Source organism: Lytechinus pictus, chromosome 5 (assembly GCF_037042905.1).
Source record: "Lytechinus pictus isolate F3 Inbred chromosome 5, Lp3.0, whole genome shotgun sequence".
Lineage (NCBI taxonomy): Eukaryota > Metazoa > Echinodermata > Echinoidea > Temnopleuroida > Toxopneustidae > Lytechinus > Lytechinus pictus.
In genome coordinates this window covers 3,412,034-3,426,492 of record NC_087249.1, presented here as the reverse complement: position 1 = coordinate 3,426,492, position 14,459 = coordinate 3,412,034, and the positions used below count along the sequence as shown (strand labels likewise).

Below are 14,459 nucleotides of genomic sequence, written 5' to 3'. Positions count from 1 at the left end.
CAAATATTTTAGAGAGAAGATTTATTGAATTGGACAAGTTCTTGAAGATAAGTAGGGGCAATGTAAATACAAAAATATTATACATGATCCTTGATTGAATGGGAAGCCAGTTAACATCATAGCCCCGTCTTACAAAGAGTTACCATTGATCCTATCAATTGTAACTCTATGGAAATCCATCAGTGTCATAATTTTTTCTATGAAAAATTTGCACAATGTCCTTTGTATGCAAAGAGAAGCGCAGTGAATTTTCAAGAAAACAATAAATGCACCAATATACATAATAGCTAGAAAATATTTTGAACAAACATGCATAATAGATGTTGACATTGCGGGCCGTCCATAGTGCGATTGATTGGATCAATCGTAACTCTTTGTAAGACAATGCCCAGATAGGGGCCATGTCTTCAAAGTTCCTTTCCTATTTATAATTCTTGCACAAATTTGGAAGTGCATATCATTTTGAGAAGTGATTCTTTGATTCCAAATAAAATTATTTGAAAATAAAACACATGCACATAATCACTTTTAAAAGGCGACTAAAAATAAAGCCATTGTAAACCAGAGAATATTATAAAAATACCATTTAGTTTTCAAAGCTTAAAGTAATCATTTCACTTTGTTCTGATTTAAAAAATTCTCCTTTTGGTTCCTGAAAATGGGCTAAACATTAGGCTTATAGTGTAAAAATACCATCCCCAAAGTTTCAAAGTATTATATTTACAGGATCAATTTTAAAATCTTGGAGATGTAAACCAAAGTTTGAAATAATTGGGAGTTGGTTTAAATGACAGGGAATCTGTGCACCACAACACATTAATTCTAGATGAACACATCATGACCTACATACAGTGTGTACAAGGTATACACTGAATGTACAGTACAGCTAATAGTGTGTGTATAGGAGATACACAAAACAGAAGGCAGTCAAAATAGCCAACGGACTTTTTGAATTGGAGAAAACTGGTCATAAGCTGAACCCGTCTACTAAACGGTTCTCAAAATCAGGCTAATAAATTGCTACTTGTATCTAAATTAGAGTTTTTCATCCTATATTGTGGTCTGTTTCAGGGTTTTTGAGGACAAATACAGGCACTCATATGCACGTTTCAACTCAGTTTGAGAATTTTTTTAATCAGCTGCTCACAAAGTTAAACGATCCCTTTAAAGAGATCATAATACATTTTTCTCTCAAGAGCTTATACTATCAATCAGATACATGTTTAAGGAAGTACATTTTTTTTCTTCATATTATTAGGACTTGTACATCATATATTCATTTTTTAGAAGATATCCCTGTCAATAAGTTTAATCAATTGGGGACAAAAGTGTAAAGGCACTTCATACACCGTGCGGTTGTAATTGTCTATTTGGCATTCCATAATTTTATCGTCTGCGAAGATTGTAATTTTTGGCCCAAAACTGGGGCACGTTATGGCGATGGAAAAGGAATTGCATCGTTAATCGGCATATTATTTATGCCTGCCTGAGACTTTGGTAACAAGTGGCACAGTGGTAAGCATAAATAGAACTTTTAGGTTTAATTTCAAGAGAACTCGCTCAGTATGCATACAGCAATCAGTGTTATCCTACTGTAGAACTTCAATAGCTCGTGTATCAGATTGATGCATTGTACGCATAGTGTGCAGGTCTTTGTGTAGTACTATAATTATGAATATTTGTTTGTATGGAAATATACAGAAACTCTTAATCAGTATCGAATTTATTGTGTAATGATAACTCAACTAGATTAAACTCAAACCTCAGTCCTGAGGAAATAAGCACTCAAATACGCCAAAACTTGATATAAGATGGTTGACATTACATTTATTGCTCACATAACATTTTTGCAATTACATTGTCTATTTAAGCTGTTTTCGACACCCATTGTATACAGTTAAATACATTTACAAATATTCCTTATTTGTAGGATATCAGTTTAGAGTTTATTTCTAATTTTCACAACACTTAGTGTATTAAATACTGGACAGTATTGCTATTATGATAATTTAAGTCCAATTACTTTAAATTGAAGTTAATTGTTATTCACCTTAGTATAATGTTTAGACTCATAATACAGTGGAACCTTATTATTAAAGGCACTGATGTGGCAGACTTTACCTATAACAATGTATCTTCTCTCGTCCCAAGTGCCTCGTTATAATGCAGTTGCACTGTAACATGCTTTGATATGATGATATACTTATGTTGGATTTTGTTCATTTGTTTGTTTGTTTATAGTTTTTACGGGAATCTAAGGAACAAAGTGAATCAGCAAGCCAAAGAGTCAGCTTTGACCATAATGAAGAGACTAGATTCAATAAAGCTGTTTTGACTATTATTTACCCAGTATGAGAACACGTGCGAGCTTTCGTTTGTTTGTCGTCGTAGTCCGGGCAGGCACAGTAAAAACACTTCCAACGTAGCGTCAAAATGGCCTCATCATCATCAACAAGCCTGATTATCAAGATGGAGCCAATAAATAGACGCTAGACATTTGAGTTGAGTTCAACATGACATTTCAGCTGGATGAACCTACGAACATACATATGTAACTACGTTTGGCGACGAGCACAGGATATATGCTAGAGATCAGCTAGAATTGCACCATAACGCATGAATCTCAGAATCTGAGTGGATGTTGATGGATTTTGATTTGGATTGTGAAACGATGTTGTGATCCAGTCATTTCTCATATGTCTCAATAGTTCGAGGTATGTAGAGCTGTGTATGGACGCTATGCAGTTTGATCTACACTAATGTTACAGTTACAATGAATTATGGTTGCAATGCAGCAGTGTCATCGATTTATTATTGAGGTGTATTATGGACGCTAAGCTGGAATCGGCCACAATCGTTATTATACACTGTTATAAAATACGTGGCTTTACCATAATTTGCACCAGCAGTTGGCATGCAGCCATAATGTAACAGGACTAAAGCCCATGTTAGCGGATCAGCCAAGCCCAAGTTCAAGACTATTCTGTGTCAGCCTCTCGTAGCAGCCCTAGCATAATTTATGAACTAGCCTAATCCAGCTGAAGTCCAGCTTGAACAACAGCCCGGGAATCGGCCCGGTCAAGCCATACAGCCCGGGAGCCAGCGTGGTTTAGTCTTGTACAGTCCAGGTCCAGCCAGGTTTGAACTTGAAGCATAAATCAAGCCAACAACATTGAATTTATAAATGAAACATTGGATCTGAACTTGATGAAATAAAAGTAGTTAGAACCAGAGCTATAATAGGCTCTGTGAAACTTCAAGACTCTTGATAACAAATTAACAGAGGTCAAGTAAAAGTTGAATTTTAATAACTATTTCATGTATAGTAGTCTATTGAAAAGTGTTTCCAATATGATTCTGCAAATACTGCATGTTTTGTTTGCAGGTAGCCAGCATTAGTTTTGTGCTCAAGTGACAAGAAAGTTAAAGGTGTAATTTCATTACAAAGTGATATTGACATCGCAGTTCAGAGTCAAGCAAGGAAGGAATATGTGGCGATGTTGAACTTTATCGCATGATCGCGTGGTCTGCATTCAAGCCCTTTTGATAAGCGAATTTTGAGGCGTGCGTAAAGGCTTTATTGGGAGATGTAAAATCAAATTACTATGGAGTATTTGTAATTGCATTAGCAAGAAGCATTTTAAGCGGTTTTACATTGATGAGGTTGGTAGGCTTAGCGCTGTAGCTTTGCTTAAATTGATGTTTGATTTCACTCTAGTTGCATGACAATTTAATTTGGTCAATTTGCTGTACAAGGTGCAAGTGCATGGTTTAGCATAAGAGGCCAGCTCCTTATTACACTTCTGTTGTGTCAAAGCCAATTAAACATGGCAGATTCAAGAAAGTCATCAAGGGAGAGGCAGCCCACGGAAAAAATGGCCGCTCTTCAGGCCTCTGAAGAATCAAAGACAGAGCGGAAGTTTTTCAAGATGTATGGCTCCCTTAAGGCCACAGTAAAGGCAGCTAGAACAATCATTAAGACAGAGACAGAAGAAGGTCCCATCAAACAACAGATATCCATACTGGAAGCTGGAGAGAGGGAATTGATGGAAACCTACGAGATTTTGAGGAGACACAAGGTCCCCATAAGAGAGGCCACCACAAGGATGGACCGTGCCAACGCAATGGTCAGAGATAGCCTCAACGCCTTGGAAGAAGTTCTGGGATCCCTAGAAGGTCCTTTTGACGCCGAGGATCGGAAGCAGATAGCGAAAGAATTCTTGAAACAAGAATATGCTTCATCGGTCTTCAGCTCAATTTTAAGCGAAATGGACCAAGGGGTTGAAACCAGCCAACTGCGTGGAGCCACACCAGTAATTGACATTGATAGCAATCCTGGACAGCCTGTAGAATCTCGTAACACACCATCACTTCTTCCTCAAGACAAAATGTACCCAGGAGTTGGAGTAAACCAACCACCTGAAGGTATTCAAGGGCAGTCAGCAGAATTTCCTGCCAAGACGTCATCTCCTTCCTTTCAAGATGAGATGGGCCCAGAGTTTAGAGTAGGCCAGCTACATGATAGTCTACCTGATTCGCATGTGGAACCTCGTGACAAGACACCACTACAGCCGCCTCAGACAACGTCGGTTGACGTCCAGGGCTTATGTAAGGCTTTAGCAGACAACATGTACCACACAAGACTTCCGATGCCAGTGCCACGCACCTTTAGTGGGGATCCGCTCGAGTTTGTAGAGTTCGACAAAGGTTTCAAGACTTTGATCGAAAACCGTGGCATACCACCAACAGAGATGCTGTATTATCTGAAGCAGTACCTGACTGGTCCGGCAAGGGAGGCCGTGGAAGGTTTCTTTTTCGGGGACTCCAAAGAGGCATATGATGGGGCATGGAGGTGCCTTCGACAGAGGTATGGTCATCCTTTTAATATCCAACAAGCGTTCCGGAAGAAGCTAAGTGCTTGGCCGAAGATAGCCTCCAAAGATGCCATAGGTCTTCAGAAGTTTGCGGACTACTTAAAGTCTTGTGATGATGCTATGCCATATGTCACTGGCCTCCAGGTGCTAAACGACTGCTATGAGAATCAAAAGATGATAGCCAAACTTCCAGACTGGCTGATTAGTAGCTGGAATAGGGTGGTATCAAATGAGTTGGAAGGCGGCAGCTATCCTTCATTTTCTAAGTTTGTGAAATTTGTTGCTAAGGAGGCAAGGATAGCCAACAATCCCATTTCTTCTCTAGGTGCCCTGAAATCTGAGGACTCTCAAAGAGAATCAAGTCCCAAGACCTTCAAGATCAAGCGAGAAGCAAGAAATAAAGGATCTGCTTTGGCTGTCAACACCAAGGAAAGTGCCAAAGGCAAGAACATCCCAAACCAAGTCAAGAAGGCTCCAAAACCTTGCTGCCTGTGTAGTGAAACTGGACACAAGTCCGAGGACTGTGACAAGTTTTTGGCCAAGCCACTTTCTGAACGCAGGAAGTTTGTTCAAGAAAATCATGTATGCTTTGGTTGCTTACAGAAGGGGCATTTTTCTAAGGCATGTAAACAAAGGCTGAAGTGTAGTACATGTGGTAAGCGCCATCCCACGGCTCTTCATGAGGAAAACCCTACGATAAGAGAGGACAATGCGCACAAGAGTGAAGGAGCTTCTAAGGACAGGGCTACGTCTTGCCAAGTCCGTTCTGGAAAACAAGCTAGCACTTCGATGATTGTACCAGTGTGGGTCGCGGCAGAACAAGCACCATCGTCAGAGATTCTGACTTACGCCCTCCTGGATACCCAGAGTGATTCATCGTTCATTCTAGATGAAGTAGCGCAAGCCCTGAATGCTAAGCAGCAACCCATACGCTTAAAGTTATCTACTATGACTTCGTCATCGAACATTGATTGCAGCGTGACCTCAAGTATCTTAGTTAGAGGTATGATGTCGCCCTCCCAGCTCAAGATAGGAAAATGCTATACGCGTGACTTCATACCGACTGATAGAGAACACATCCCAAGCAGAAGTACTGCTGAAAAGTGGACTCATCTCCAAGATGTTGCAAGAGAAATGCCAGCACTTCAGAGATGCGAAGTCGGCCTACTGATAGGCTATAATTGCCCAAGAGCTCTGACACCAAGACAAGTAGTTACTGGTAGCGATGTAGAACCATTTGCTGTTCGAACTGACCTCGGCTGGAGTATTGTTGGCTTTGCCGAAGAAGAGAATGCCATGGACTTCAGTAGCCAGTGTGGGAGGGTTTCTACTCGCGAGATACCATTTCCGAAGCCAAAGGAGATCATAGGGTTGCTTGAGGCAGATTTCGCAGAGGACAAATCGCCGGACAAAGCATGCTCTCAGAATGACCTACAATTCTTGAAACACCTTGAGACCAACATTGTACAATGCGAGGATGGTCATTTGCAGATGCCGCTGCCCTTCAAGACCCGGCCAAACCTTCCAAGCAATAAAAGGTTGGCAACCGTTCGATTCGAACACCTCCATCGAAAGCTTAAGAAGGACGAAGCATATAGAGACAACTATACAAGCTTCATGACAGATATCATTAATGGTGGCTTTGCAGAACAAGTAGAGACCAAGGCGCCGCCTGGAGAAACAAATTACATACCACATCATGGTGTGTACCATCCAATGAAGAAGAAGATGAGAATAGTGTTTGATTGTTCCGCGAAGTACGGCGGCACCTGCCTTAACGATCATCTGCTCAAGGGACCGGACATGATAAACTCATTGGTGGGAGTCCTTTGTCGGTTCAGGAAGCACAATGTAGCAGTGCTATGTGATGTTGAGAAGATGTTCTTTCAGTTTAGGGTCGCTGAGGATGACCGAGACCTCCTGCGCTTCCTGTGGTTCCAAGATAACGACATCAACAAGGAGCCAGTGGATTATCGCATGAACGTCCATCTTTTTGGTGCCGCTTCTTCGCCAGGTTGCGCCAATTATGGCTTAAAGTATCTGGCTAGACATTGCAGCAATGAATTTCCATTGGCATCTCGTTTCGTCGAGCGCAGCTTCTATGTGGATGATGGGCTGGTGAGTGTATCCAGTGAAGAGGAAGCCATTCAGTTGGCCAATGAAGCCAGACAACTTTGCAGCAAGGGTGGCTTACGTCTCCACAAGTTTGTTTCGAATTCTAAGGCAGTTCTGGAGAGTCTGCCAAAGTCTGAGCGTGCCAGTGATGTCACTGACTCGAACTTGGATTTTGAGGATCAAGTAGAGCGTGCTCTGGGGATAGTTTGGAATGTGGCCACGGATGCCTTTTGTTTCAGAATTTCCCTGAAAGAGAAACCAATGACACGGCGGGGAATTCTGTCCATAGTCGCATCCCTTTATGACCCTCTCGGATTTGTGGCTCCGGTCGTTCTCGATGGCAAGAGAATCCTTCAAGAAATGTGTCGTAGCGGGCTTGGGTGGGATGATCCAGTATCCGAGAACCTGCAATCAAGGTGGGAGCAATGGTGTAAGGAAATCCCGCAGCTAGAGGAGCTAAGAATACCTCGGTGTTATCATCCTGCTGAGTTTGGTGATCCTGTAACAGTGCAGCTACACCATTTCTCGGATGCCAGCAAGTCTGGTTATGGCCAATGCTCTTATTTGCGTCTTGTTAACCAGAAAGGAGAAGTTCACTGTTGTCTGATCTTCGGCAAATCAAGGGTTGCGCCAACCAAGGTGGTTACAATTCCCAGGTTAGAGTTGACAGCGGCAGTTGTGTCAGCTAAGGTGCACTCTATGTTGAAAGAAGAGCTAGAGTATCATGATGCCGAAGATTTCTTCTGGACAGATTCCCAAGTAGTCCTGGGATACATCCACAATGATGCGCGGAGGTTCCACACGTTTGTTGCTAATCGAGTCCAGCTAATTAGAGATAGGACTTCTCCCGACCAATGGCATTATGTCTCGACTGATCAGAACCCTGCTGACCATGCTTCCAGAGGATTGAGCGTAAGTCAGCTGGGTAGCACAAATTGGTTCCAAGGACCAAGCTTCCTCTGGGAGAAAGACTTTGCAGTAGGAAGTATCTCTCCGACACTCGCCGTTGGGGATCCGGAAGTGAGAGCAACCAACCTATCGACAACTACTCATTCGGAACCGTTGAACCTCCTCTCGCGCCTTACCAGGATCTCTAGTTGGAAGATGATGATCAAGGTATTGGCTCGTCTACGGATGGTAGTGAAGGGAGCAAGACAAGGTTCCTTAGTTCGTGAGAGAAAGGACGCAGAGCTGTTCGTTCTGCGGTTAGTTCAACAGGAAGCTTACCCTGAAGAAATCAAGGCTCTGACGTCGGACAAGACCGTTAAAACGACAAGTACCATCCATGACCTTGACCCAATAATCCTTGATGGGATCACGCGAGTGAAGGGCAGACTTGGCGAACTATCGACAGAAGTGGCTCACCCTGTTATCCTGCCCAAGCGTAGCCCTATCACTCGGGCGATTATCCGCCACTTCCATGAGGACATCAAACATCAGGGTCGAGGAATGACGCAGAATCACCTGAGAGCCAATGGATTCTGGATTGTAAACGGATCTAAAGTCGTTGCAGAGGTATTGCGAAAGTGTGTGTCATGCAGACGTCTTCGTAGGCCTCAAGAAGAGCAGAAAATGGCAAACTTGCCAAGAGATCGAGTAGAACCTTCGGCTCCTTTCACGAATGTGGGTATGGATTGTTTCGGTCCTTTCTTTGTAAGGAGAGGTCGTTCTGATATTAAGCGATATGGGCTTATATTCACATGTCTCTGTTCAAGAGGTATCCACATTGAGATGCTCGACGACATGACTACCGACGCATTCATCAATGCTCTCCGCTGTTTCATAGCAATTAGGGGAGCTGTCAGACAGATTAGGTGCGACCAAGGCAGTAACTTCGTAGGAGCAAGAAACGAGCTCCAATCTGCATTGAGAGAGATGACTTCAGACCAAGTGAATACGTACCTTGCAGACCAGCAATGTGAATTTGTCTTCAACGCCCCTCACTCAAGTCACGCAGGTGGCGTGTGGGAAAGACAGATTCGAACCGTCAGAAGTGTCTTAAGGGCTACCATAGACCTGTGTCCAGGAAGACTCACAGACTCCGCTCTTCGTACCTTGTTTTACGAAGCCATGGCAATCGTCAATAGCCGACCGTTAACAGTGACCAATATGAATGACCCAAGTGCGGATGCACCTCTCACGCCAAACCACCTCCTTACTCTGAAGAGGACGGTTCCGTTGCCCCCTCCTGGGCAATTTGTGAAGGAGGATGTGTACACGCGTAAAGCCTGGAGAAGGGTTCAGTTCTTACTGGAACAGTTCTGGTCAAGATGGCGGAAAGAGTACTTGTTGGGACTTCAAAGACGACAGAAATGGACGATGCCCAGACGGAATTTACAAGTGGGAGACATTGTATTGCTCACTGACGATGAAGCTCCGCGTATGAAATGGCCAATTGCGATGGTCGCAGAAGCCACTCCTGATGAAGATGGTCTGGTCAGGCGGGTACAGGTGCGCGTTGGAACGAAAGACCTTGACAACAAAGGTCGTCCAAACAAGAAGCTTGCCGAATACTGGAGGCCGGTTCAGAAGCTCGTACTGCTTCTGGAAAAGGTACCTCCATAGAGCAGGTATGTATGTACACTTGAGATTGTTTGGAGCGGGTACAAATGTTTGACCTTGCATTTGCACATGTGCTTCGTTTTCTGGTACAGTTTAAAAATTTAGGACTCAAATTCTGATCTTGTTTGCTGCGAATTTTAGATACACAGCGCTTAAATATTGTCGCAACCTTTAAGCTTGCCTTACAACCTTTGCAGTGTGTGTTATAATCTTTTACAGCACATGTTATAAACGTGCATTGTTTGAGTTCCGCATCATCACTTATGCCATTCTGGTTTGATCAAGCTATTCAATTGCCATGTTATTCGTGTTGTAGATTGCAAGTGTACCAATTTACATGCAAGAGGTGTATGGAGTGCTTGCTTAAAAATTTCCATATTATGGTCACATTATTTCACATGCACCACTTATGTAATACTAGTAAATGCATTTTCATATATATGTAAGTGTACTCATGCATGTGATTATGTTACCAGTGAAGGCAAATTTGGTGGGAGTGTAAAGGCACTTCATACACCGTGCGGTTGTAATTGTCTATTTGGCATTCCATAATTTTATCGTCTGCGAAGATTGTAATTTTTGGCCCAAAACTGGGGCACGTTATGGCGATGGAAAAGGAATTGCATCGTTAATCGGCATATTATTTATGCCTGCCTGAGACTTTGGTAACAAGTGGCACAGTGGTAAGCATAAATAGAACTTTTAGGTTTAATTTCAAGAGAACTCGCTCAGTATGCATACAGCAATCAGTGTTATCCTACTGTAGAACTTCAATAGCTCGTGTATCAGATTGATGCATTGTACGCATAGTGTGCAGGTCTTTGTGTAGTACTATAATTATGAATATTTGTTTGTATGGAAATATACAGAAACTCTTAATCAGTATCGAATTTATTGTGTAATGATAACTCAACTAGATTAAACTCAAACCTCAGTCCTGAGGAAATAAGCACTCAAATACGCCAAAACTTGATATAAGATGGTTGACATTACATTTATTGCTCACATAACATTTTTGCAATTACATTGTCTATTTAAGCTGTTTTCGACACCCATTGTATACAGTTAAATACATTTACAAATATTCCTTATTTGTAGGATATCAGTTTAGAGTTTATTTCTAATTTTCACAACACTTAGTGTATTAAATACTGGACAGTATTGCTATTATGATAATTTAAGTCCAATTACTTTAAATTGAAGTTAATTGTTATTCACCTTAGTATAATGTTTAGACTCATAATACAGTGGAACCTTATTATTAAAGGCACTGATGTGGCAGACTTTACCTATAACAATGTATCTTCTCTCGTCCCAAGTGCCTCGTTATAATGCAGTTGCACTGTAACATGCTTTGATATGATGATATACTTATGTTGGATTTTGTTCATTTGTTTGTTTGTTTATAGTTTTTACGGGAATCTAAGGAACAAAGTGAATCAGCAAGCCAAAGAGTCAGCTTTGACCATAATGAAGAGACTAGATTCAATAAAGCTGTTTTGACTATTATTTACCCAGTATGAGAACACGTGCGAGCTTTCGTTTGTTTGTCGTCGTAGTCCGGGCAGGCACAAAAAGGGTAGTAATACTTACAGACCCTTGAACGTAAAGATTTGTCTTAATATTTGTAAATCATTGTTGATTTCACAAGATTTCTGAAAGGGCCGAAATAGATGATTTTTATTTCAATACTTGAAATAAAATGTCTACTATCCCCCCAAAAATATTGATTGGTTTCACTCAATTCTTTAGCATTGATCAATGAATATAAAAAAAAATCCAGAAATAATCATGATCTTGTAGCATTTTTATCAGAAACAATTTTATTCAGAGGCTGTTAATAAAATTCCCTGAACAATCCTGACTTTTTTTTTTTTTTTGGGGGGGGGGAGATGGGGCAATTTTGCAAGCTTTCTTTACAACTAAATGTTCCTGTAATAAAAGTTAAGAGAGTTCGCAGGCTACCTTTCTAAATGTCAGTCATAAGGGGTCAAAAAGGTAATTTGTTTACATTGACAACCAGTCACAGCTTGTAGTTTAGCACCTTTTGTCATTTTTTGTTCTACTATATATTGTTTTATTCTAGCATTCTGTTCATTCATGCGATTTAACTCCAATGAGTGCATGTTGAAAAACTTCAGCATGTCTGTTTTTAATGCTATTTTCCGATTGTGCAGTACCAACACTTGCTTAAAAGGGTAATAATAAATATCATTTATGAGGTGCTAATTATCTAGTTGCCTTTTCAATAGCACAGTTCATATTACCCCAGCTTTGGCTCCAGCCGCTAGAGGCGCATTCAAGGAATTAATCCTATGCAGTATCCATGCAATCACCTCACCTCAGTTGAGTGCAGAAACATTGTGGATTAAATTCTTGCTGAAAAATATCAGGCTATGGCTGGCATTTGAACTCACGACCCCCTGTTTCAAAGGCGAGAGTCAGAACCAACAGACTAAAACACTCAACAAGGTAACCCTTTCCTCACCTTAAAGGGAATATCTCTTAAGAGTCTGGAACAAACATTCCTCATGAGTATAATTGACTGCCTAAAGAGTGGGGGGGCCTGGGATTTAATCTTAAAAGGGTGAAAACACTTACTTTGATTTAGCACACTGTATACAAGTCCTATCGTCTGAGCACAGAACACATCCTTCGCTGCATGACTTACAGTTATTATCCGGGGCCAGATATTTACCTTCAGAACAGAAAAAAAAATGAAATATACATTTGTAATACAAATCTATATATTCATAACGTAATATGATCATTGAAATTAATCAAAATTGATCAACATACATTGAAATATGATAACCAGTGGAATAATACTAGTAGCACGGTCTTCTTAGGCATCAAAATAGCCAGTGTATACTGACGTATGTTAGATGTGGCAAGTCCTTTTCTTAATTCTGCTTCCTGATATCGAGATTGTCTTTTGCTTACAACTTAAGAGATTCTTGTTTGAGGAATTTGAATTTTTGATTATTCATGTAAAGCAATTTTGTTTATCAAGAATGGAATGTGTGATATCAGAAAAATTGGATAAAAAGAAGAATACAGCAGGCCACACATACAATATATTGGCATATACTGGCTAATGCATCCAGGTAGGACTATACTCCTTCAGCACTGAACGATTGTAACCTGCTTGAGACTGAGCACATGTTACAACAAAATCATTTAGTCTCCAACAGGTTAAAAATGTTGAGGGGGCTGAATCAGCCCCCCCCCTGTCTTTTTATGGTTAAGAAGCCTTAACTTGAAAATACTTGTTTACCCTCATGTCTAAGTTTGAAAGGCAAGAAAACATCAAAACAAAATATTCTTTTTAATTCTATGTAAATCAGTCTCAGTCTGCTATTGCGTGTGCATGAGTAAATAACTGAAGAGGCTTAATAGCAGATACATGTAGCTAAGATGTTGGAATCTGATCTCAAAATGGTTTTTCTTACCATTTTCACATGTTTGCAGGCAAGCCCCTCCGACCAAGAAGAATCCCTGATGGCAATCCACACAGTCTGTAAATGATGGACCCTGGCAATCTTTACATGTTGAATGACATCTTCAAAGAATCAATAAACATATAGCAGGATTAGCTATAAAATCAATCAATGTTATCATATTTTCATACTGACTACTAACACGTTTGAAGTACCTTATACATGGAGACATACATGTATGTATATCAATTGTCCACATTCAGACCCGACAATAGGATGCTTAAAGCACTTTCTGTAATCATTAACAGGATCCATATCTCACTGAATAAATAATGTGAGTGTAAAGCACAAGCTGTAATTTTTCTCATATAAGATAAATATATTTTAAACATTGTTTACAATCATGAACATGATGCATTTTACACTAAAACAAAGAATGAAAGTGTGAAGCACGATCAGAAAGGAATGTTTTGATCATTATACTTGGATTGACATTTATACCTAGTATACCTCTGCATATACGGAGGGTTTGAAGATGATTTAAACATATCACATTTAACTTTCATGGAGGCTGAGATGAATGCAAGGAATGCTCCCCAGGGAGTGGAAATTGTGCACTTTTCGTGCGGGATTGAAATGTCCAATGACCGGGGTAATGATATGCTGTAACGCGCTTTGAGCCATTCTGGGAAAAGCGCTTTATAAAAATTGGCTATTATTATGGAAATGATCAGCTATGCAACTAAATTACAATATTTATATGATGTAAATTCAAATATTTACATGTATGCAAAATCCAATACTTACATGTATTTACATGTAAATTCCAATATTGTCCAAGTTCATGAACTATTTTGAAAAATGCAAACATCAGAAAGTGCTGTTTGCACCTTTTTTGCATGAAACTTAATTTTTCTGTGACTTCTAATGATATAACCCAACTCAATTAGAATGGGAACTGGGGTGCCCTCGTCAACTCTAAAAGTGGGAAACTTCGCCCTCTAAAGTTGAAAATATTTGTGGTAGGAAAATCCAAGATACCTTAAGCACTGCCTAGATGCAACATCATAGCTGTTGACAATGTAGTATCCAACCCCACACTGGTGAGGCTCTACACATCTCATATCCATGTGGACATAATCATCAAAGCAGGATGTACAGTCTGTATCTGTACCACCATTACAAGAGAAGCATGATGAATCACAGGGGAGGCAACGCTCATTCTCCATGTACTCGCTATCCATGCATCGTGTGATACATTGTGAGCCACGAAGAACTGCTCCATCGATGCAGGATGTGCAACTGTTCTCGTTCGCTTCACATGACTGGCAGAGGGGAGAGCACTGACGACACATCTGGAAGAAGGAATCTGGGATTCCAATTTAAGAAAAAATTATATTACAAAAGGGAGATAAAAGCATTTTCATATTCATAGATATTCACTCCAAACAACACTGTTCCTATCCTA

General features: G+C 40.6%; 2 protein-coding genes across 3 annotated transcripts in view; one reads left to right on the top strand and one right to left on the bottom strand.

Annotated features, from left to right (window-relative positions):
* Positions 1-1,397: 1,397 nt before the first annotated feature.
* Positions 1,398-11,075, top strand: LOC135154219 (uncharacterized). The gene is made up of 2 exons (XM_064099627.1): positions 1,398-1,515; positions 2,242-11,075. Exon 2 carries the CDS (start codon positions 3,828-3,830, stop codon positions 9,552-9,554), a length of 5,727 nt encoding a protein of 1,908 aa, XP_063955697.1. The 5' UTR covers positions 1,398-1,515; positions 2,242-3,827; the 3' UTR covers positions 9,555-11,075.
* Positions 10,966-14,459, bottom strand: part of LOC129261927 (furin-like protease kpc-1) — a 42,862-nt gene continuing 39,368 nt past the window's right edge. For both annotated transcript variants that reach the window (XM_064099628.1, XM_064099629.1), the window contains exons 16-18: positions 14,033-14,360; positions 13,004-13,113; positions 10,966-12,249 (exon numbers count right to left, since the gene is read on the bottom strand). In XM_064099628.1, the coding sequence (XP_063955698.1) occupies positions 12,149-12,249; positions 13,004-13,113; positions 14,033-14,360 (539 nt within the window). In that variant the 3' untranslated portion in view covers positions 10,966-12,148. The remainder of the gene's footprint in view (positions 12,250-13,003; positions 13,114-14,032; positions 14,361-14,459) is intronic.

What these genes read in the sequence shown, in the direction of transcription:
- LOC135154219 (XM_064099627.1), top strand. Translation starts at nt 3,828, where the DNA reads ATGGCAGATTCAAGAAAGTCATCAAGGGAGAGGCAGCCCACGGAAAAA.